The sequence below is a fragment of the Sycon ciliatum genome, chromosome 7 (genome assembly GCF_964019385.1).
Source record: "Sycon ciliatum chromosome 7, ocSycCili1.1, whole genome shotgun sequence".
Taxonomy (NCBI): domain Eukaryota; kingdom Metazoa; phylum Porifera; class Calcarea; order Leucosolenida; family Sycettidae; genus Sycon; species Sycon ciliatum.
This window is the reverse complement of record NC_088649.1, coordinates 11,258,842-11,283,841: the sequence shown is the minus strand read 5'-3', so window position 1 is coordinate 11,283,841 and position 25,000 is coordinate 11,258,842. Positions and strand designations below refer to the sequence as shown.

At 48.2% G+C, this 25,000-nt stretch overlaps 2 protein-coding genes across 3 annotated transcripts in view; one reads left to right on the top strand and one right to left on the bottom strand.

Annotated features, from left to right (window-relative positions):
- Positions 1 to 13,279, bottom strand: part of LOC135820979 (phosphorylase b kinase gamma catalytic chain, skeletal muscle/heart isoform-like) — a 19,367-nt gene extending 6,088 nt beyond the window's left edge. Inside the window, exons 1-10 of one of the 2 annotated variants that reach the window (XM_065334036.1) lie at positions 12,849 to 13,279; positions 7,965 to 8,116; positions 7,589 to 7,643; positions 7,332 to 7,397; positions 6,161 to 6,233; positions 4,411 to 4,501; positions 3,891 to 3,981; positions 2,482 to 2,511; positions 1,973 to 2,096; positions 924 to 1,001 (exon numbers count right to left, since the gene is read on the bottom strand). In XM_065334036.1, coding sequence (XP_065190108.1) covers positions 924 to 1,001; positions 1,973 to 2,096; positions 2,482 to 2,511; positions 3,891 to 3,981; positions 4,411 to 4,501; positions 6,161 to 6,233; positions 7,332 to 7,397; positions 7,589 to 7,643; positions 7,965 to 8,116; positions 12,849 to 12,973 — 885 coding nt within the window. In that variant the 5' untranslated portion in view covers positions 12,974 to 13,279. The remainder of the gene's footprint in view (positions 1 to 923; positions 1,002 to 1,972; positions 2,097 to 2,481; positions 2,512 to 3,890; positions 3,982 to 4,410; positions 4,502 to 6,160; positions 6,234 to 7,331; positions 7,398 to 7,588; positions 7,644 to 7,964; positions 8,117 to 12,848) is intronic. The other variant, XM_065334035.1, reaches the window with a different exon arrangement.
- A 386-nt stretch (positions 13,280 to 13,665) lies between these two features.
- LOC135821912 (BLOC-3 complex member HPS4-like) lies at positions 13,666 to 23,985 on the top strand. Its single transcript, XM_065334899.1, has 10 exons — positions 13,666 to 14,120; positions 14,577 to 14,714; positions 15,051 to 15,158; positions 15,783 to 15,917; positions 16,709 to 16,803; positions 17,174 to 17,249; positions 17,475 to 17,523; positions 18,175 to 18,426; positions 23,292 to 23,405; positions 23,790 to 23,985. Exons 1-10 carry the CDS (start codon positions 13,953 to 13,955, stop codon positions 23,978 to 23,980), a joined length of 1,326 nt encoding a protein of 441 aa, XP_065190971.1. The 5' UTR covers positions 13,666 to 13,952; the 3' UTR covers positions 23,981 to 23,985.
- Positions 23,986 to 25,000: the final 1,015 nt, after the last annotated feature.

Here is a 25,000-nt window from a genome sequence, read left to right as displayed (position 1 = left end):
CCCGATAAACATACTGCCCGAAATAAGTACCGGTATGATGCGCACATGCAGCACGTAGCATGTACACAACATGAAAATGACTTCTCCACTACACACAAGTCAGGTCCGAAAGTTAGTTCGTGCCCGAAAGTCAGTACCCACCCGAAAGTTAGTACGGGCGTGGTCACTAAATTCGAAAGTAAATACGTACTTATTTACGGACTTTTACGGTACTTGCTTATCATTCAACCACTCTGGCAAGGTGACCGCCTACCCCAGAGGACCACTACGACCAGGGCCGAAAGGTCTACTTTCCAGCCATCCGGCACAGGGTTGACCCACTATCTGCTCGTGGGCAGCACATTTTCCGGGTCCCTTGAGCAGTCGTCTCACACAGGGTTTCGCTCTATAGCCGATGTGTGTGCTCAGTGACGTTTCCTATATACACTCCATCCAAATTATGACATTTTTTTGTACAATCGTAAATCGTTTGCGGGCAATTTGCCTACATTCAAGTGAGCACTGCAGTTTCACACGCAATCCAGTAATATTGTTAACGTGTCGGTCGTTGTCACCATGAGTGTAGTCGAGTTGCCCGTAAACAATTTGTGAATAATGAAGCTGCGCGAGGCATCCTTTAGACGCATGAGATGCACACGTATAGTCGTCGGTGCCAGAAAATCCCGACAATCGGCCCCCGGGGCTGCCAAAGTTTAATGTGGATCCAAAAAAAGGTGCTGGCCAGCGTGACTGGGCTGGGCAACTTCGGTGGCTCGTCGGCACCATATGCACTTGTTGGAAGCAAAGCATGCCAGAACTGCAAAGCACACTGCGTGGTTTTCTCGCTCAGAGCAACGGCTGAGAACAGTCGTCTAGATCTAGTAATATATGTAAGTGTGCTGCTGTTGCCAGGGTAGGGCGGGTGCACGCAACACGGAACGTACCTCTAAGATGAACGGATGCGCCAACGCCTGATGTACAGTGTACCGGCGATTCGGATCAACCACAAGAAGTTTACGGATCTAAAGAATGGAATCGAGACAAACAACAACACGCATGCATACCGGTACATGCATACATAAATTCTTAGTAGGAACCGGAGGTTTTCCTCTGGTGAGAAGGCAGAACTGCATCTGCTCTAAACAATTTCAAATCAAAGAAACAAACAAAAATGAGGTGAGCGAGTGCACAGGAAGATAGGTCCACAAACAAGAGAGTAATGATGACTGCACCATTCCGCCAGACAGAAGGAACCGATTGGACTACACAACAGAGAAAAGAAAGAAAAAAGTGAAATTGTGCGTGCGTGTGTGTGTGTGTGTGTGTGTGTGTGTGTGTGTGTGTGTGTGTGTGAGAGAGAGAGAGAGAGAGAGAGAGAGAGAGAGAGAGAGAGAGAGAGAGAGAGAGAGAGAGAGAGAGAGAGAGAGAGAGAGAGAGAGAGAGAGAGAGAGACAGAGAGAGAGACAGAGAGAGAGACAGAGAGAGACAGAGAGAGAGACAGAGAGAGAGACCGAGAGAGAGACCGAGAGAGAGACCGAGAGAGAGACCGAGAGAGAGACCGAGAGAGAGACCGAGAGAGAGACCGAGAGAGAGACCGAGAGAGAGACAGAGAGAGAGACAGAGAGAGAGACAGAGAGAGAGACAGAGAGAGAGACAGAGAGAGAGACAGAGAGAGAGACAGAGAGAGAGAGACAGAGAGAGAGAGACAGAGAGAGAGACAGAGAGAGAGACAGAGAGAGAGACAGAGAGAGAGACAGAGACAGAGAGAGAGACAGAGAGAGAGACAGAGAGAGAGACAGAGAGAGAGACAGAGAGAGAGACAGAGAGAGAGAGAGAGAGAGAGAGAGACAGAGACAGAGAGAGAGACAGAGAGAGAGAGAGAGAGAGAGAGAGAGAGAGAGAGAGAGAGAGAGAGAGAGAGAGAGAGAGAGAGAGAGAGACAGACAGGCAGAAAGAGACAAAGGCAGACAGAGACAAAGACAGACAGACTTACCATGTCCTTCGCCGAGTCACCTATATCATGCCACTCCGGTGCGGCAAAAGAGTATTTTCCATCCATGATCAGCCGTAGCATGAGCATTTGCTTGCGATGCCAGAATGGCGGGAAGCCAACTAACCTACAGCAATGGGAGAAACAACAACACAACAAAAGAGATCGCCATGAAAAACATCGGTATTCTCAGGAAGAGCACATCAAATTGGTGCACAACACCCACACACATACGTGCACGTGCATGAGCACACGCACGCACGCACACACACACACACACACACACACACACACACACACACACACACACACACACACACACACACACACACACACACACATACATACATACACATACTCAGACACACACACATACACACACACACACTCTCACACACACACACACACACACACACACACACACACACACACACACACACACACACACACACACACACACTCACACAATAGTACATGTATCATACTGCATGGCACATTTCGACTTCACTTACATAGTATATAGGATGACACCACATGCCCACCTGAAGACGACAAAGAGGACCAGAAGCAAGTTACAAGCATGCAAGCTTACAACAAGAACAAGAAAAAGAGCAAGAACAACTTCACATACTGCATATTCGTCAAATGTGTGTGTGTGTGTGTGCGCGCACACACACATGCACACAGTGCAATTGAATAATCAGCTCTCATTACCACATGCACCGGCCTGATAGAGTAGATTTTTTAGATTTTTTTTAGATTTAATACGAGATAAGTAGCAATGCTCAAGTGCCAACAGATATAACATAACTATAGCCAACACAATCTTCTCCCAGACAAGATCCTTGCTCCACACACCACTTGAACACAACCATGGCAACAACACAATCTAGCACAGCTATATGAGATAAAAGTACTCGTATTATTAAAGTCTTCACTGGTTTGAGGGGAAGACACAAACGGGAAAAGTCTGAAGAAAAAATCGACTGTCACCACCAGGATTCGAACAAGGGACCTTCGCTTGAGGCCAGCGATGCTCTAGCCACTGGGCTAAGGTGTAGCCGTCATCCCAACAGAGACCGCTCAACATTTTCTTCGCACTTCTGTATGTAGTCTATACAGCTATATAAATGGCTACATGCACCAGGGCACTAGTATGTCTGAGAGCCCAATAGCACAATCTGGCCTGTATCTTCAGCACGCGTGCATTCCGCATCTCTCAGTATTTGCTATGCGGGCCCATCCTGCACCACATCCAGTCAAGACTAGATGAGAGAGCCGATGTGCTGTCAGTGTGGGACTTGCCACGGAAAGATACTCTGGCCTGCATGCACGTATTGAGTGCAGCAACCAGGACAAGCCCACTGACGTTGCCCATGCGCGCGCACACACGCACACACGTGCATATACACTAGGGGTGAAACAATTATACCGAATACTCGAGTACTCGCTCGATTTTTTCAAAAATAATCGTACTCGGAATAAATCAGAGTACTCGTTCATACATGGTACATGCATTTACCACAGAAATCTGCAGTTTCAGAGCAGCCGTCGGCAGATATTGATGTGCAGACTGTGTGGTGAACATCTGTTTATGAGTAGAGAGAGCCCAAATGACCCACCAACCAATAGGTCCAATATACCCGAGAATAATGACTGCTACTCGGTTCAATCAGGGTTGTAACCTTTTATCATGTGATTTTAAGGCCCTTGGTGTGCAGTTTTTAGGAGATGAAGAATACTAGAATACTCGAATATTCGATCGGAGAAAATCAGAGTACTCGAACTCGGGATATCAATGCCAACTTTCACCCCTAATATACACACACGCATACAAGACACACACACGCGTACCTACACTCCCACACACACATACACACACACGCAAACACACACACACACACACTGAAACGAGGCTCACATGTCGACGGGCCTGCCGTATCCCTGTGCATCCGGATAGGTGGCGCACTTGAGCACTTCAGGAGCCATGTAGCCGGGGGTTCCACATAACTCTATCAGAGAACAACAACAACAATGCACACACACACACACACACACACACACACACACACACACACACACACACACACACACACACACACACACACACACACAACAACAACAACAACAACTTGTTCAGGGAAAGTTTTTCGTCGTCCCTGAAACAAACATCGTTCATTTTGCACCCCAGATCCCCTCCCCTCCCTCTGAAATGAACGCAGCTTGCTATGCCGGACGACGAAAAATCGCATGCATGTACATGTATATGTCCAGTGTCAGCAAGAGTACTCTTGGTGTCAGTTGACTTGCGATTTTGGCTCGCAACCCGATTGAATGTTCGTATCAGGGACGACAAAAGCCTTTTGAGAGGACCCCTACAATAGTTGGACGAGGGTGTTGACATCTCATCTCTGATCGCTTCCATGTATTTACAGTTGTACCTCTCAATGATGTGTCGTTAGGTATGACCGCAGCAAAGCCGAAATCTGAAAGTCGAACATTGAAGTTTTCCCCAAGTAGAATATTCTCCGGCTGAAGCAGACACGGAAACAAACACAAACATGCACACATGCGCACGCACACACACACGCACACAGGGAATCAGAGCGAGGCAAAGGAGAGAGAGAGAGAGAGAGAGAGAGAGAGAGAGAGAGAGAGAGAGAGAGAGAGAGAGAGAGAGAGAGAGAGAGAGAGAGAGAGAGAGAGAGAGAGAGAGAGAGCATGTGTGTGTGTGTGTGTGTGTAAGAAGAAAAAATGGAAACATTAATGAAAAATAGGGATTCACTGGCCAGAAAAAGTCAATTCAATCAGCTGTGTGGTGGATACCAGGCTAAAAATAGCGGCGGTCAATTCATCAGCCTTGCAAGCTGCTGAATGGTGTAATCCCAGCACAAGTTGCCAAGTCTAACATAGCTGTTCGCTATCATCGCTTCCGCGATGGGCAGGTCTGAGGTCTGAGGTGTGTGTGTGTGTGTGTGTGTGGGCGTGCGTGCACGGGGAACCCAGATGCCCACTACAGGTACCCTAGTGATTTACACCACATAACTAGTGATTTACACCACATAACTAGTGATTTACACCACATAACTAGTGATTTACACCACATAACTAGTGATTTACACCACATAACTAGTGATTTACACCACATAACTAGTGATTTACACCACATAACTAGTGATTTACACCACATAACTAGTGATTTACACCACATAACTAGTGATTTACACCACATAACTAGTGATTTACACCACATAACTAGTGATTTACACCACATAACTAGTGATTTACACCACATAACTAGTGATTTACACCACATAACTAGTGATTTACACCACATAACTAGTGATTTACACCACATAACTAGTGATTTACACCACATAACTAGTGATTTACACCACATAACTAGTGATTTACACCACATAACTAGTGATTTACACCACATAACTAGTGATTTACACCACATAACTAGTGATTTACACCACATAACATCAGAAGTGGATGCTGAGTGATTTACACCACATAACATCAGAAGTGGATGCTGGTGCACCAACTTACGGTGAAGTGTGAACCCCATCAATCATGGAACCTCCACACCAGTTATCTCTCTCCGAACATGCAGCCATACACACTCGCTCACACACACGCACACGCGCGCGCGCGCGCGCGCGCGCGCGCGCGCGCGCGCGCGCGCGCCCGCCCGCCCGCCCGCCCGCCCGCCCGCCCGCCCGCCCGCCCGCCCGCCCGCCCGCCCGCCCGCCCGCCCGCCCGCCCGCCCGCCCGCCCGCCCGCCCGCCCGCCCGCCCGCCCGCCCGCCCGCCCGCCCGCCCGCCCGCCCGCCCGCCCGCCCGCCCGCCCGCCCGCCCGCCCGCCCGCCCGCACCCACCCACCCACCCACCCACCCACCCACCCACCCACCCACCCACCCACCCACCCACCCACCCACCCACCCACCCACCCACCCACCCACCCACCCACACCCACACACACACACACACACACACACACACACACACACACACACACACACACACACACACACACACACACACACACACACACACACACACACACACACACACACACACACACACACACACACACACACACACACACACACACACACACACACACACACACACACACACACACAAAAGGTCACCAAGAAGCTGAAAGCGCACAGACGTAGCATACCTTGACGTCTCTGTGAACGATGTTGAGCGAATGGATATGCTCGATGGCAAGTAACAACTGCTTCATCACCATTCTACACAACAACAACAACATGAAAAGAATCCTATTGTGCGTTCCAATACTGGCGGAGTCCAGGAACAATACTGATCAACGAAATCCAGGCGAGTCACTCGAGTACAAGCCGGGCGTTGCGCAGCCCCAGACCTGTGAGCACTGGGTTGCGAAATGGTGCAGGGCGCAAACTTGATTCGCGGCGACCAGATTTCATTGAGCATCACCGTGCATTAAAACCACGTTCGTATCAACACCACGATACAGTCAGACCTCGCTTAACCGCATACATCTGTTTTCCACAAAAATAACCGGATAGGCGAGGGAACCGGATAACCGAACACTGCTTATGTTGGCTGCATCACGTATGCTGTAAATATGTAACCAGCTATTTTCTTCCGGATGACGAGGGATCCGGATAAAAGAGGACCGGATAAGCGAGGTCTGACTGTATGATGAAGTGTGCACGCAACAAACAGGAGTTCCTCACAATGCATACCATATACGTAGTGAATACGCAACGCCACTGGCCACGCAACGCTCGTGTACAGCGTCAAATTGTTCATTTGCTGCAAGCCCAAACAGCTATCTGTCTGTCTGTCTGTGCTGTGTCCCGTCTGTCTGGTAACGAAGAACTGGGGGCCAGCTCGTAGCCTGGGCTGTTCTGATTTTCATGTACCAGCCTCTGCCAGGTGGAATCACCGCGTACACATCGCTATACTAAGTCTGGTGAAATTCTAGCCTGTCCGTTCTTCTTTGGCGCTGCGGTACTGTAGTCTGTTCGCCTGTATCTTTGTACAGTGTTGGCAATTGAAAACCGACCCCTGATTGTCGTGCCCGAGTGCAGCACCGGTTCCGGCAGTCTCTACTTGGGCAGTGTTAGAAGCGTGTGCTGGGTTTTTCCAACGTGACTGCACCGAGCTGGGGTCGGATTTCACTAACCGCCACTGAGTGCGTTCGATTACTGGTATGCCCGCGAGTCGATTCATGAATCCAGTTATGAATCAATTCCAGCGCTCATGACATGAAATCAAACGGCGAGATTGCATCCATGAATCGATTCAAGTGCGCAATCGAACGCAGCCACTGTCGACAGTGTACATGTGTGTCTCTATCTCACCTTGAGCGCATCTCAGAGAAGCGCACGGCCTTGTTCAGCTGGTCAAACAGCTCACCGTGGGCTGCCCTGCAAGAAAAAAGACACAGCATAGAAAATAACAGACGCTTGTTGAACAGCAGCAGCAGCATCAGCCGGTGTGCGAGAAACTGACCTACGTCCACATCAGACTGCAACATTATATGCATGTCACATGAACATCCATTATGTAACGTTATCAGAACCCTGACAAAAATAGCAGCAACAACTCTACTACTTACAGTTCAAATACTAAGAAGAAATAGACTGGACTCTGGTACCATTCGTGTAGTTTGACTGCACAAGGACACACATACGCATGCACATGCATACACACACACACACACACACACCACACACACACGCACACACACACACACACACACATGTACACACGAACAAACACACAGAGCCATGAGCACAAACGATCGTGCACACAACGCCAACAGTTTAGATTTAGAATAGCGAACTTGTCAGTTTTTTTTATTATTGTTGCCAGTCGCACCTTTCAATTGCTTACTTAGGAAAGTGATGATTTAACACTTACTTATCTGCTCAGAACACACACACACACGCACGCACGCACACACACACAAACACGCACACACACACGCTTACTGATGTACTGGTGGCTGACACGCTCCAGGGCATCAATCTCCGTGCGAACGGCCTTGGCTAGGGTTATATCGATGGTCTTGTCGATGAATTTCACAGCATACTCTTTGCCAGTTTCTCGATGTACACACCTCCGTACAACACTGGATAAGCCTCTGCAAGAGAATACAAGGGAAACACATGACACCAGAACCGGCTCAACTGACGTGCGGGGGCACGGATTTAGAACAAACACAAGTCAACGCGCAGCGCCACACAAGCACATGCGCACACCATACCAGAACCCCACCGTCCTATATACAGCCGTGGTAAGTGAAATCCGACACTTGCCATAGGGGACAGTGCGACTGCCACAAATGGACATCAATGATGTAATGCACTGGAAGGAGCCTCATTTAAATTCTGGCTGATGGTGATGTCAGTCAGGGTGTCATCGATTGGCAAATCTGGATTGAGTGCGAGCAGGCGGTGTGGTCTGAGCAACGCTGGCCCAATCGAACAAAACAAGGGTGTAGTACGCAGCATGTACGCATATCTGGGGGATTCTGTGAAAGCCGTCCAAAAACACGAAAGTCCATTTCCACTCCAGCCACTCCCGGTGTGGGGGGGGGGGGGGGGGTGGTCGGATTCCACTCCAAGTACACCTACTCCGGATTTGATCGGATTCGGCCAAACGATCAAGCTCAATCGGAGCGCACCTGATCGGGATTCGCCCATTCAATCATAATAAGTAATTTTAAAAGTATTTGAACAAACGACGAGGAGACAATAGAGAGGTTCTGCTACACGGAACTACGTACGGAACTCCGTGTCAACTGCAGTGAAGTTTGACACGGATTTTTCGTACGTTGCACCGGTTCTGCTGTACGTAGCATGCTCATAGCATGCACGAACACCCCGCCACATGTACTCTGTACGCTCAGTTTTCACACGGAGTCCAGTCCGTGTGAAGCGCGCTCCACACGGAAAACGGTATGAAAAAATCCGTATGAAACTTGATCCCGTACCGCGGCGATGTTTCCATACGTACTTTGGCACGTTTTACCGTGTGGCAGAACCTCACTAATAACGTGATATCCGCGATCAATAAAACAAGCTGAATCGCCACTAATAATAATAATAAAATATTGAACGGCCTCTGCTGGGATGACGACTACACCATAGCTCAGTGGTTAGAGCATCGCTGGCTACAAGCGAGGGTCCCTGGTTCGAGTCCTGGTGGTGACAGTCAATTTTTTCTTCAGACTTTTCCCGTTTGTCTCTTTCCCTCAAACCAGATAATATATTATGACTTGGGGCTCCCCGCGTGCTAGTTTGTACGTGAAGTGTGTGGGTTACAGTGAGGGCTGCGTCCCACCCGCCTGTGTGGATTCACAGGAAGTGTGAGTTACGAAGTCTGGAGAAAATATTGAACGGCCTCTGCTGGGATGACGACTACACCATAGCTCAGTGGTTAGAGCATCGCTGGCTACAAGCGAGGGTCCCTGGTTCGAGTCCTGGTGGTGACAGTCAATTTTTCTTCAGACTTTTCCCGTTTGTCTCTTTCCCTCAAACCAGATAATAATAATAATAATAATTCAAACAGTAGTTTGGAGGCGGTGGGAAAAACAGTTTCGTAATACGTATTCGCATGCAACGACGCAAATCCACACAATTCAGTAGACACTTTTTCTATCAAACGTTTTCTGTGTTCCCTGATGTGTTCAACGTGTTTGTCTACAACTTGCAGCTGTTTGTTTTTGAGTTTTTAACACTTTAATCATTTTTAACACCTATGTTGAAGTGTTGACTTTTTCTTTCTTTCATTCTCTATATAGTTATGTGTTTTTCTAATTTCCAACATTCCCTGTACTATCCTGAAGAGAAGGGAAAGAAAACGTTTGATAGAAAAAGTGTCTACTGAATTGTGTGGATTTGCGTCGTTGCATGCGAATACGTATTACGAAATAATAATAATAATAATAATAATGACTGATTTGAGGGAAAGAGACAAACGGGAAAAGTCTGAAGAAAAAATTGACTGCCACCACCAGGACTCGAACCAGGGACCCTCGCTTGTAGCCAGCGATGCTCTAACCACTGAGCTATGGTGTAGTCGTCATCCCAGCAGAGGCCGTTCAACATTTTCTTCAGACTTCGTAACTCACACTTCCTGTGAATCCACACAGGCGGGTGGGACGCAGCCCTCACTGTAACCCACACACTTCACGTACAAACTAGCACGCGGGGAGCCCCAAGTCATAAAATATTGACTGATTTGAGGGAAAGAGACAAACGGGAAAAGTCTGAAGAAAAAATTGACTGCCACCACCAGGACACGAACCAGGGACCCTCGCTTGTAGCCAGCGATGCTCTAACCACTGAGCTATGGTGTAGTCGTCATCCCAGCAGAGGCCGTTCAACATTTTCTTCAGACTTCGTAACTCACACTTCCTGTGAATCCACACAGGCGGGTGGGACGCAGCCCTCACTGTAACCCACACACTTCACGTACAAACTAGCACGCGGGGAGCCCCAAGTCATAAAATATTGACTGATTTGAGGGAAAGAGACAAACGGGAAAAGTCTGAAGAAAAAATTGACTGCCACCACCAGGACACGAATAATAATAATAATAATAATAATAATAATAATAAAACAGGTTGCGTAATGAAGCAGCATAACGATAGATGTGCAAAGTCATGATGCCTGGTCCGCTTCTGTCCTGGGTTCACTACCCCGTGCGTTGCAGCCGCGAGCAAAACCAGCTCAGGCTGAGAGTTCCCTCCATGATTGCTTGTCCAAAGCGCGCATTCTGAGCCCATTCAGATCAGTCATGGTCTTCAGTGGCATGTCTCTGGCAGCTGTGCTTGCCTTGACTGCCATGGCCAGGTTCGATTTCGGGCGTCCACGCACACCGGTGACATCTCGACGGAAGTAGTTGTCCATTGCCTGCTGTGGTGGGCATCTGAGGGCATCCTCAGAACATGACCCAACATCCGGAAACGGCGGACAGCAACGGTGTGCGAAAGTGGCTGTGTGTATGCTCTGGAATATAGGTCTTTGTTGGAGATGATGGCGGGATACCTAATTCCGAACAAGTTCCGTAGTTGACGTCTATGGAAGGCGTTCAGCTTCTCCAGTGCAGCCTCTGAATCGCCATTGTGTATACTTTATTCATGAAGTGTAAAACGGTGAAGACAATGTGCAATAAAATGATGAAAACAGGAAGAAATAGTGTAGAGAAAAATAAGGATTCAAACAAGTTTTCGTACAACACTCATCAGGAATCGTCGTTGAAACAAAATTGAACTATTATAGAAAATCTAAGTTAGAGAAAAAACACTAAGAACAACAGCAGTGAAATTTACAAGTATATTGTTAACACACGCATTCATGATTGCTCTCGCTTTCATTGTTAAAATTCACACTTGTAAATTTCACTGCTGTTGTTCTTACTCTTAGTGTTATTTCTTTAACTTAGATTTGCTATAATAGTCAGGGATGATTTTACTGTCATTTTTTTGCATAGCAGTTTTCGCGACGCAAACGCCAAAATGCGTAGCAGTCCTTGATTTTTGATTAGCATTTCTTATTCCACAAAAAAAGTCCGTCCAGAACCGACATTCCTACCGCCTTGCTATACATATCCGACTTCGAATGTTTCACCACGTTGTCCTTCTTCAGAGCAGTCCCCGAAATCCCATCCACAAAAGACCGACTAAAATTTCTCAGCCCACGGAGGGAGGACTCGTGCTGTCTGCATAGCTGGCAGAAAATCAGCCGCGGTCACCGCTGCACCTGTAGCTTTCTCAGAACGAAGCCATTTCCTCTCGACATCGACCTCTGCCACCCACTTCTCAAAGGTGATGTGTCTTACAGACATGTTGGAGGCAGAACCAGACTAGACAAAAACTACAGAGAGAAGGACGAACGCGATTCCAGAATTTCCTCACGACCAGAAAGACCGACTGGCTACAAGCAGAAAGCTATAATATCACGAAAAGAGGTAAGTAAACCAGAAAGAAGAGAAAAAAACAAGACCTCCGCCGGGATCGTGGAGGAAAGATGATGCTTGTCAGTACGGAAAGTACATGAAATACTGAACTTACTGAATGAAAGCCGCGCAAAGTGGTACGTGTAGTTCAAGTAGGACACCAGTACAGTCAGTATGTGCACGCGGAGCCAGCAACAGTTCACAGGTACTACATGTACTAGAAATCACACCTTCCTGAGAAAAAAGCGGGGTCTGTGCACTGTACAGGTATAGCGAGCATGGTGAGTGTACGACACAGTCACAGCATCACTTTTACTGACTGCGCGAGGTACAGTATGCAGTGCCGTTTATGCATCGCAGTTTCCTGCGAGTCGCTGTGATTTTTGAATCGCACTCGATCGATTTTGAATCGCAAACTGCGATGCGATACCGGATAAATTCATCCCTGATAGTTCAATTTTGTTTCAGTGTCCTTTAATACAACGACGATTCCTGATGAGTGTTGGACGAAAACTTGTTTGTAATTGTTTGTACTTTTTCTCTACACTATTTCTTGCTATTTCATCGTTTTATTGCACATTGTCTCCACCGTTTTACATTGCAAGAATAAAGTATACGTCGATTCAGCTTGTCTTATTGATCACGGTTATCAAATTTTAAAAGTACGAATATTAAATGATCGCCCCTTTGTTCAATTATTTGATGGATAATACCCGTAGGTCACCGTGCAAAGCTGATCCACTCCACACGATATTGCATGGAGAAAATCAAATGAGCGCATAAAACGACACAATAATTCAGCCCCACATCATATGCAATAATTATGTATACTTTTTTTTAAATCTACAAACAAATTCACAGATCAGACACACAAGTCATCCAGGCCAGGATGTGTCAAGAATTCAACCTACTTTCCCAAGTCTCCCTTCGGCTCGTAGCTCTCGTAGAAGTCATCCGCGCCAACGCGGTCGAGCGGCTGTGTGCTCAATTCGTCCTGGGGCAGGGCCAAGCTTGTTCTCCGTCTGCGAATCTCCATTGTTGCTACCAGCGTCGATCAGACATGAAAATAAGGCGTTCCTTCACAAGATCTGTATGGCACTTGACTATGACAGGGAAAGTTGTCGTTTGAAAGAAAGAAAAACTTTTATCGAAGCCTACACACAGGAGGTGTTCAAACCGTCAACACTACCCAAGCCAGGCTAATAAAATTAATAGCAACTGAGCAAAACTTCCAAGAAACTCACAGGAAAAGTGCCACACATAATCATCCACATCGATATCGCGATATCGGTACGTAGATCACTTGACATTGATTTGCCTCAAATAAAAATTTGTGTGGAACGTGGGCTGTTTGCCTTTTGCCTTTTTTTGGGACAGGATGCAGGAGGAAGCGACTCAAGCTTGCAAGCGAGTGGTTCGTACAAAACTCAAAAGCCGTTTGTATTTGGGCTGGTTTTCTTGCCATGCATGTATGTGTCCTCAAAATTAAAACGGATAAAGGGACCTGCTCGCCAACGATTTTCAAAAGTATTACGTCGTAGTCACGGTCAAGTCCCGTGATCCCATCGATTTGCTTGTGCTTTTTCACGCAACTGAGCGAATGCTCGGGAGTTTGTCACCTGGGAACAGAAAATGGCGTTTTGTTGAAGCGTGATGACGCGGAGATAGCGTGTACGCACATTCTGGACTTTTTGCCCTTTTCTTTTACCAAAACTAAAAAGTGTTATGCAGCAAAAACTTGTGACAAGACGTTTTGAAATGGTCAGCAGCCTACTTCGAACGCAGATTGTCTTGGGGAAAGTAGCTGAAACAGCAACGTTGCCCGTCATTGTTCCTTTGCGTGTTCGGGGACTTGACGCCCTAGTATGCACGTCCCTACCCGTATATGATTCGCTGGCCGCGCCTGTGCGCGTGTCGCGTTGCGAAATACGACAAAGTCAGAAGGCATGCATTTGCTGGTTGGATTTCTCAGCCCATCTCTTACGTAGCAGTTGTTGCTTCGCTGCCACGCAGCCATGCCGGCATCTCAGACGGCCGAGCAGCAGGCTAGCACGAGGCCAACGTGTCATGGAGAGCTGTTCTTCATGTACGACCAAACCGCCATGCATGGCGAGGAGGGACAGCTGGACGAAGCGGTCCTCTACTATTACCCAGAGAATGAGTTCAAGGGCGACATGCTAGATGTAAGCAGTAGGCCTGTGTCGAGCTACGTCGGGTTATGAATGGATATGTACATGAGAAGCACACACACACACACACACACACACACACACACACACACACACACACACACACACACACACACACACACACACACACACACACACACACACACACACACACACACACATGCACACCTATGTTTGCACGTACACGCGCACGCACACGAATGCATGAACGGACACACATGCAAGCACAGACACGGACACACATGCAAGCACAGACACGCGCACACACACACACACGAACACACACACACACACAACAGCACCAGACCCAGTCCCACGTTACCTGTACACTCGCTGTGAAAGTGGGCAGTTAGCAGATATCCAGTAGCATGCACAGTGCCCATTGACGTGTGTGTTTCTCTGTGCCCATGCCTCTGCCGTTCATGTTTGTATCTGTGTGTGCACGTGTAGTCAATTGAGACGCAGCATCGGATAATGCAGATGATGGGTGTCAGTCAAGCGCTGGTGGATCTGAGTGGTGAAATGCCCACACTTGTGACGTTTCGAAAGGAGCAAATAGCCCTGCGCCACTGGGGTAGATACACGCTGGTGAGTCTGCTGCTAACAATCATGTATTGTTTGTCGGGTGTGTGGAGTGGGGATGTGTGGGGATCTGTGTGTGGTGTGTGTGTTGTGTGTGTGTGTGTGTGTGTGTTCATAAATACTTGATGTATCAGGTATGTGAGTGTGTGCATATGTGCGTGTGTGTGCGCACATGTGTGTGTGTGTGTGTGTGTGTGTGTGCGTGTGTGTATGTGTGTCTGTTTGTGTATGTTTATGTGTGTTCATACACTTGATGTGCCAAATAGCCTACACTCTTTGAACACGCCTGATGATGTACTCACCTTCTGTCTTTCGTTCTGCTTTCCTGTGTTGTGTGCACAGGCGTTGTCTGCACCACTGAAGGAGTCATCCTATCGCCTGCAACGCTTACTGGACAAGCTCTTCGATGTCTTTACGTTCTTTCATGGCAGTCTGGAGCGAGTACATCTGGTGAGTTTTGTCGTGGCGAGGGTAGAGCATCTAAAGTGTGCAATGGGATGTATGCATCAATTTCCCGCCATTAGGTTTTGCGGGCCAAGTCCACTACAACCGTACACACTGTGATACCAGCTCTGCATAAAAGGTCGTGAACTTTGTGAGGTCATACTCATAAATGTACTATAACGGGTTGTACCTGCCAAGTATGGGGTAACTTGCCCCGCAAAAAGGTGACGGCCATCTTAGATGCATACATCCCATTAAAGAATTTTTTTTACGATCTTGGATGTGATCTCTTGTTTGCAGTGAATGTCGTTGGAGATGATGTGTAGCAGGTTGTGACGCGAGCACGTCGCCAGTGCAGCTGGCGACGCATGCCCATCTGGACATGCAGCGTTCTGTCAGCGCACTCGCAGTGCACTCGTTTCACGACTTGCTGGACATGCCTGTTGATGATTTCTCACGATGACAGTTGAGCGCTAGGTCTATATAAGTCCATCCTATCGCACTGAGCTCACACTGTCGAATTTTTTTGATGCGACCTGTCTGTATCTTTGCTGTTGCTGTTGCTGCTGCTGCTGCTGTTGCTGCTGTTGTTGTTGTTGTTGTTGCTGTTGTTGTTTGCACGGCTTACAGCAAGCGCAGAAAGACCTGGACACGTTCCGCTACTTGGTCTCGACCATCTGGTCGTGCTACCTACCGTTTGTACGTCGCTTTGGCAGCAGCACTGCATCACTCTTCCATCCGTTACCTTACGTACCTCTACCAAAGGTAAGACACGGGGAAAGCATTCACCGCTTCAACTACAGTGAAACCTGTCTAAGACGACCGCTCAAGGGACCTTCAAAATGTGGTCTCTGATACCAGGTGGTCTCCTCATCCAGGGTCATTTGACTGGAAATAGCATCCCTTGGTCCTGGTTGCGGTGGTCTTCTAGGGCAGGTGGTCGCCTTATCCGAGAGTGGTTGCCTTGACAGCTTTTACTGTACAGTCCGTTCAGTTAAAATAGTGGCATTGACTTTTGAAGCCAGATTTTGGCCGAAATAAATCTCAAACCCACTTTTAAAAACTCCAAAATCTCTGTATTTGACCTGCTTCTCCATGCATTTTTTATGCCTGTCCAAATTTTGTAAAATCTGGCGGTCTTTTGACACCCCCTTGTCGGGTGGTGTGTGTTACTGTTAGTGGTGTGCACGGGTAGTCGGGTACCCGTGCTACCTGTGAGGACCTCGGGTAGTCGGGTACCCGTGCTACCTGTGAGGACCTCGGGTAGTCGGGTACCCGTGCTACCTGTGAGGACCTCGGGTAGACGGGTACAGAATACTGTAGTACCCGAAAACCCAAAGTTGCAGATGACATCGTGTACAGTGCACGTGTACACATGCATGTAATACTCAGCATGTCTACCCAGTTTGTAAGGGAAGGGGTGCATTGTGGTGTTACCATGGAAACATTACCCGATCGGGTACCCGTGCTACCCGTGGAAAATTACCCGAACCCGATACCAGAATAAAATGCTACCCGACCCAGCCCTAGTTACTGTTCTTGCTTTCTGTGTGTAGAGAGAGGGACATCTCTTCTTGCAGGCTAGTCATATCTTGCAGTCGGGTCAGCGCTTACCCTCGGTGCTTGGTGGTGCGATTCTCTTCCAAAGCCGGTAAGCATGTGGGCGTGCGGACGTGTGTGTGTGTGTGTCTGCGTGCTTCCCATGCACGCCAATAGTATGCAGCAGCAGGGATTGCATGCCAGTCTTGATCTGTTTCTTTTGGGTCTTGTCTGCTCTTGAAGATCAGTGTGTGTAGGTCCAGTATTGGCAGACATGCGTGCTTCTCTTGCGACGGGCGTACATGGTATATTGTGTGTGCGTGCGTGTACGTGTGCGTGCGTGCACGTGTGTGTGTGTGTGTGTGTGTGTGTGTGTGTGTGTGTGTGTGTGTGTGTGTGAGAGAGAGAGAGAGTGTGTGCGCGCATGCGTGTTTGTGTCTGTGTGTGTGCATGTGTGCCTTCGTGTGTGCTTACGAATACAGGATCCTGTGCACGCAGCTTGAGCCAATCTTGACTCACCACTGTCTATCACTGATGTTCTCACCAGAGAGATCTGAGGTATGTCAGCATTTTTATTTTATTTTTCTTAGAAATGAATTTCTAGATTCCCAGCAATGCAAGATTCATCTGTTATTGAGAGTCTAGCCTGATGGTTAGACGAGAAGGCAGAAATGCCTGTGTACCTGGTGAAGTAAAATATAAACAAACAAACAAACAAACAAACAAGATGTATGCTAGTACCGGTTTTGTCTTCTGTCCATTCATATCTGCTCATTACCTCAGGATGACAGCCCTGTCGATCACCCGGGGATTCCCCTCCCCACTGCAATCGGTAAGGGTGACACGCTGATGATGTAATCTCCCTGCACTGTGGTGATGTCATGCGGGATTGGAAATGTCTATGTTTGTGCATCGGAACGACCCACTGAATATGTACAGAATACTTGGTGGCGTTGCTAATAGCCATGCTGTCTTCCACACGTTCTTTCAGATGTTTGTGCGGTGTGGTGAACCCATGAGTGGAGGCATATTTAAAGTCCACCCGTAGGTTGGGTATTTCGGGGTTGTCTACCGTTGGACGGTTCGATACTACAATTGTAGTAGCCAATTGAATCGTCTTTCCAAGATCTCTGCTCTCCCAACGGAAGACCCATGTGGCCAGCTCATGGCAGTGAGCAAGTACAGTACAGTGTGTTGGCATGTGTGTGTGTTGGGGGGGGGGGGGGTGCGTGTGTGTGTGTTGCAATTGCGGTTGGCGTTTCAGTAGACCACAGGACCTATCCCGTCATCGCCCCTACTGTTCCGAACCTGCTCAACCCCCCCATGGGGTCCGCATGGCCAGATCCAAGGTGCATGTGTATGCGCGCGCGCGTGCATGCGTGAGTGTATGGGTATGTAAGTCTTGCGACGGGTGGATTCATGGTACATGGTGTGTGTGTGTGTTTTGTCGTGTTTGTTTGCTTGTTGACGCCTGCGCACACAGGCGACCGCATACCGTCCAGCGTACGCCTGCTCAACGTGTTTGTGACGGCGGAGCAGTACGACTTGCTGTGCCAGGCGTCGCTCGGCGTGCTCGGCGCTGCGGCCTGCATGTCGCGCGCCAGTTCATCGACGCCCAGTGCCAGCAGCCGCTCTACCTGTCATAGTGGAGTGTCCACTGGTGGTGGAGGTGGTGAAAGCAGTGATGTGTTTGTGTCGCTGTCATCCTCTATCTCCAGTATTCCACTAACTGCCTGTGAGTAAAACGTGTTCTGTTGAAATGTGCTCCCTGATTCGAGATTGGTACCTGTTGGAGCACGTGCTATGTGGAGGTGGGGGGTGCGTGTGTGTGTGTGCGTGTGTGTGTGTGTGTGTGTGCGTGTGTGCGTGTGTGTACATCGGAATAGGACTGCGAAGACAGTTGCCTATGCACACCCTACATACCCAGGTGTGCATTGGGAGGGGGGGGATTGATTCACATGGCTTCGCCAGTTGTGTGGATTAGACAGTTATCTGACACTGGTCTTGATCTGTTTCAATCAGAATCAGATCCACTATCGTTGTTATAAAGAGAAAATCTGTGGACGCACGTCCAGGGCATTTTCAGATTTGCATCCTTCTCTTGCGAAGGGCGTCTACATGGTACATGATGTGCATGTGTGTGTGCGGGTGTGCAAGTAACATCACACATGCATAAGTTCTGTTACTCCTAAGTCCGGCTGCACGTTTGCAATGCACCCATGCATTGTACAGTGTTGCTGAATGAAATCCAGTCGCGTCACTCAAGTACGCGCCGGGCGTTGCGCAGCCCGACACCTGCGGACACTGGGCTGCGTAATGGTGCAAGGCGCGACCTCGAGTAACCCGACTGGATTTCATTGAACAGCACTGCAGTACCGTGGTAGGATTGTCTTCACTGGCCGGCGAGCCACGCGATGAGATGCACTGAAGCTCTTAGTAGTAGTATTTATTATTTGACTAGGGGAGTCCCAACAGGCATGGCCTTGTTACAGAGAACCCTAGGTTCTTAAGTGACCATCAGTCTTCTCTATTAACCCTGGCTGTGGGGTGGCATTAGGTGGAGACCACCATGTCAGCTGTGTAGTGGACTCGTACCAATACAACGTACAGTCAGACCTCGCATAACCGCACACATCCGTTTTCCACTAAAATGTCCGGATAGGCAAGGGAACCGGATAATCGAACACACGTACTGTATGTATGCATGACATATGCTGTAAATCGGTAACCAACGATTTTCCTCCAGGTGGCGAAGGATCCGGATAAAAGAGGACCGGATAAGCGAGGTCTGACTGTAGCAAAACTTAGAAATGGAGTCGTCCCATTGGCGACGTGATAGTGGTTCTGCGACGTTCTCTCGTCCTGGCTTGTGGTGAACAGAATAATGCTAATCTGCCAAAAACTCCACCCACCTGGCCTCGCGCTTAGTAAGGTGGGGTTTTGGTTCTCAAGTGAACCACTGCCATATTGTCAGTGAGGAGCTCAAATTGACTGAACAGGTAAATACTCCAGCATTTGAGCGAGATTACGACTGCAAGGGGCTCTGTTCTTGGGGCATTGCATCAACGGCTCCCACATTTCACAACGAAGCAAGTCAGCAACTTCGGGATTGTTAGAGTTGGGGATACTCAGAGGTAGATCAAGACCAGAGTCGTCCCCAGCTGTGACCCATGCTAAGAATCCTTGTTCGCCATTTCTGAGCGCATGACTAGCCTGACAGCCAGAAATGAACATGTTTACGATTTGCGAGTCTCCGTCCTTGTCCTGAGAAGGTGCACTTGGCAGGCCATTCCCGTCCACGATTATGTCGTTGGTCCGGAAATTGATTCGTGGGTTGTTCCTAGTCAACCAGGGCTTGCCCAATATCGCGTCGTAGCGGGCGAGGGGAAAGACGGTAAACTGCTGAAGTAGAAAGGACCATAATGTACGAGTTATGACTAGCTATCCACCAAGCTCGTGACATTTTGGTCCTTTCTCTTAAGCATCAATACTATTGACCACCGCAGTTTCTCCTTGAGCCGCGGGTAGATCGGTTTGACTGCCTTCATGACAGCAGCTGGCGTGATGTTGCGATGCTCATAAGAATCTCGCTTTCCAGCTCGAACGAGCTGCCAGCCACACCAAAATTCAGGACCAGTTGGACAGAACATTTGCAATTGATTATCATCACTTGAGACATAATAACTGGGGCTGGCCCGAATTGCTCTCGCTATGTCATGCTAATTATTCTCGTGCTCCCCGATGGCATTGTCGTGATAGGCCTGCACTATGTCGACACTCTTGTCACTCAGCCTCCCCTGGTCACCGATTGGCCTTCCATCATCTAATGTATGGCCGTTCGGATTCTTCTTCAGGCTACGCAAGCCACAAAATTTTAAAAATGTGCAAATGTCGAGGATGACATCGACAACCGCCGAGTTTCATGAATCAACACACCGGAATTTGAGAAATTGAACATACTTCAGGCCAGGTTGTACACAAATGCGCTTCTGCGTATGTCCAACGAATTCTTCCTTTTTCCACTGGGGAACCCGGCCGATACAACTGAGATTCAACGACTGCAGAATAACTTTTCGAGTCACCATCACCGATAAATACAATATATGGTACTCAAGATCCCTATTCGGCTGGGACCGCTGTCACAGAGGAACAGCAGCCTCGGCCTCACTGCCTGGAGCAGATCGATCCGTATTGATTTTACAGGTTTTAGCGTGGTCAGCCTTCCATGCTTGGCATTCAGCAGCCGTGATATTGTCATGCTCTCTCTCTCTCTGTCTCTCTCTCTGTCTCTGTCTCTCTGTCTGTCTCTCTCTCTCTCTCTCTCTCTCTCTCTCTCTCTCTCTCTCTCTCTCTCTCTCTCTCTCTCTCTCTCTCTCTCTCTCTCTCTCTCTTCCGCATCCACTGCTTGCATCCATGACAGTACTTTGTTCTGATATTGAAATCCGGAACACGACCAACTTCCCAGTCAATGCATGTGAATACACCGTGCAGAGATGCGAAGCCGCGCTTTATCCATGTGCCGTCAAACCTTACTTCAGCAATTTGATCTCATCTTTTCTTCTGCTTGCTCAAGGTCAACGTCTGCACCTCCCGGGCTGCTTGCTGCACTCTGCTATCAACAACGGGCTATTCTGTTGGCTGCAATCATTCTCGGCACATTGTATGTGGCTATGTGCATATAGGGCATCACCCTCGCTTTCTAATAGGCCTCGTTGAGATCACCCAGACTGGTGTACTTCTTCACAAATGCTTGGCAGAGGTGGAACACCTCAGGATGATCATCGGGCTGCGCATTCGGTGCACGTGTAGGCATGAATTTCGTGAAAGCGTCCGGCAGGTTTTCCTTCAGCCTCTTCTTCGCCACCCCGTCTAGGTTCGTCGAGTTAAGATTTCCTTGCTCAGTCTTCTCTATCTTGCTAAAGAGGCATGCATATTTGGAGCGACCTGCAAGGCGTTCTGATGAAGCTGGAAAGTTGACTTTAATACAGGTGGTGGTGGCAGTTTCCTGATACCGCAGAATTTACACAGACCCCTTTGACCCTTTCCTATTGACCTCGTCGCAAGCACACTGCGTCTATTACAATCATAAGAATACTGCTCGGACCTGGGTATAAGTGGATCTTTGTTCATACCATCGCAGCCAGCATTGCTACAAACTAAAGATATGCAACTAGCTATGAAAGCCAGCATGATCGGTCTCCTTGATAATCAAACTGCCAGTTCTACAAATTTTGCAAGCACAAATGTCTGAGACAATTTGTCTGCAGGCACTCCATGTCAACAAGGCGATATCCAGCACACTCTTGCTCACTGCCATCGCTACTGCCTAGCTCAGAATCTTGGGGAGAGCTGCCTTCGTCACTGCTTAGCTCAGAGTCTTGAGGAGAATTGCCTTCGTCACTGCCTAACTCAGAGTCTTGAAGAGAACTGCCTTCGTCACTGCCTAGCTCAGAGTCTTGAGGAAAGCTGCCTTCGTCTTTGCTTAGCTCAGAGTCTTGAGGAGAACTGCCTTCGTCACTGCCTAGCTCAGAGTCTTGAGGAGAACTGCCTTCGTCACTGTCAGCCTCAGAAACACTAGCGGCGCTCTCAGAATCGCCTCTCAATCACTTGAATAACAGGTGTCGACACGACTGTCTGGGTTTGAGTACGACAACGAGTCCCTCGCACAGGACTATGATGAATAGCCAGCAATCCATCTGGGAAATTCTACATCAGGCTTTCGCTCTGCAGCGGACACTGGCACTTTCGGCCTGACTTGACTCAGACTTTGAATCGCCGTTTGGAACAGCCGTAGCAGCGGTAGACTGCCCAAAATACCTTTAAGAACGCTTCTTGGGAGCGATAGGACAGTTTCCTTTTCTCCATGACCCCTCCTGACGACTTCTTGTAGTCCTGAAACCCCAACCACTTTTCTTGCAAACTAATCAAATGCGGCCGCCATGTTTTGCATATGTTTCTAATGGCAACAAAACTGCGAAAATCCATAATGTAAGCGATTTAAACCCATATCCGACCAGCCAGTCAAAAATCCACGACTATCCGTCGATGACTTTATCAACCTGTAACTCGCTCATTTTTTGATCAAATCTGCACTATTTTGGTCTCAAAAGAAGTTCTTCTACATTCAAAATTTATTAGCATGAAAGATTGAAAGTACAAATTTAAGACTATAGATAACCCATATGTTGAAGAACCGAACTTCTCTTCAAACGTATTGGAGAAGAATTTTTGTTCCTCGTACAAACGAAGGCTAGAAACTGTTTGTAGAGAACTCCTCATGGCTCAAGCTTTATAAAAAGCCCAAGATTGCCAATTTCACCTAAGGGAAAAAGTTGTCATCAAAATGGGTCGCGGCGTCTCGCTCGGGCTGAGAATTTGTGCACTTTGTCGGTCGGATAAGGGTTAAAATTATATTCTGTTGATACCACTCGGATTGAGAGCCAAGGATTAAAATGAAAAAGTGAGAAAAAAGAGAGGGTATCTTAGTTATATTTGTCAGTGTTGGACACGAACATGGATAACTTGTAAACTTTTGGTCCTTTTCTATTGATACCGATCATCATTTCCTTGCTCCCGTTTGTATTGTTATTGTTGTGGTAGCTGGCCGTTCGTCTGGACTTGAGTCACGGAGCTTGACTCCGCCGTCACCGCTCAGTTCTAGATCATCGTCTCCGTGGACAAGCGGGCAGCTGTCACGCTCCGCGTCCTCGGCTGGTGAGGAGCTGTGTGTGTGTGGGGGGGGGGGGGGGGTGTGTGATGTGATTTGATTCGCATTAAAGAGACCGTATTGAGCAGTGAGGTTTCATACATGCGTAAGTGGCTGCATTGGAGTTTACGGACAATAAGACAAGTTTGCAGACCCTATTTGTTCTCTTCGCTATTTACGAATTGGGTGCGTGGTTTCAAGTAAAAAAATAAAATAAAAATCTTCCTACTTTCATCGTTGTATTGTACGTTGTCACCACTGTTTTACACTGCATGAATAAAGTATACACAAATGTCGATTCAGCTTGCCTTATCGATGGCAGTTCACAAGAGTGGACTAACGTTTATCTCAGCTTGCCTGTGGTTTCCTCTGTCTTGGCCGTTGGTTCTTAGCCGGCAATGGCAGCAGACCACGTTTGGTTTCCAACTGGATGAGTGAAGGACGGGGACCAACCTCAAGTGAGCAAAGTCCAAACTCGCCACGGCATTATATACCGGAGGATGTTTCTCCGACCATGGGTTATCTCAGGAGGCATCCCGGTCATGGCACAATGGGACGTGGATTAGAGAACGCGCTCAGGTAGCCTGTGTTAGAGATAGTGTGCTGTGCTGTGCTGTGCTGTGCTGTGCTGTGCTGTGCTGTGCTGTCGGTGTGCAGATGGAGAGTGTGTCTGTGTGTCTGTGTGTGTGTGGGGGGGGGGGGGGGGGGGGGGAGGGGTTGTGTGCGTGAATGTGTATGTGCGTGCACCTGTGCCTGTGTGTGTGTGTGTATGTATGTGTGTGTTTGTGTGTTCGTGTGTTTGTATATTTGTTTGTTATTGCCAGCCTGACCCGCAAGGCCATGGTTGTTAGTGTTCTTTGCTGGAGGTCCTTGTCATACATTTAGTTTGTACACGTACTTAAATATTATAGTCTCTCCCCCATATTCAAGTCTCTGCCTAAACAGACTGCAGCAGATAGCAATTTGCTGACTCTGTCTTCTCTTGCAGTAGAGAGGCAGTGTGTTAATGTGAGTTATAAGTGAGTCACGCTGAATTGCATCTCACACTTCTACACACGCCCGCTCACATGCACACGGACTTACGCACACACACGCACACACACACACACACACACACACACACACACACACACATACACACACACACACACACACACACGCCCGCTCACGTCTTCTGTGACCTTGCGGTTTGTTGTAAGAAGGTGTCACGCGTATTTGCATTGTACAGTATTCGTTGAAAAGCTGCACACATGTGTATGACCTTCTCTGCTGGCTGTGAGTATATATACGGTGAACCAGTTAAGTGTAGAGTACCGTGAATACTGGTTTTGACATACAGTAAAACCTGTAGCTAAAGACCACCATGACTAGTGACCAACCTGGTACTAAAGACCACTTCGCCAGGCACGGACGGTCTCACATTCATATACACGCATGGTTGACTGGTTGTGCAGTGCAAACCTCTAACTAAGGACCACCTGCCACTAAAGACCGCTTTCTCTGGCCCCAAGGGGTGGTCGTTAGTCACAGGTTTTACTGCATGGTTGTGTGGTGCAAACCTCTAACTAAGGACCACCTGCCACTAAAGACCGCTTTCTCTGGC

Coding starts and splice junctions, on each gene's coding strand:
- LOC135821912 (XM_065334899.1), top strand. CDS start 13,953: ATGCCGGCATCTCAGACGGCCGAGCAGCAGGCTAGCACGAGGCCAACG. Junction 16,804..17,173: donor GCGATTCTCTTCCAAAGCCG/GTAAGCATGTGG, acceptor TTACGAATACAG/GATCCTGTGCACGCAGCTTG. Junction 17,250..17,474: donor TCTCACCAGAGAGATCTGAG/GTATGTCAGCAT, acceptor TCATTACCTCAG/GATGACAGCCCTGTCGATCA.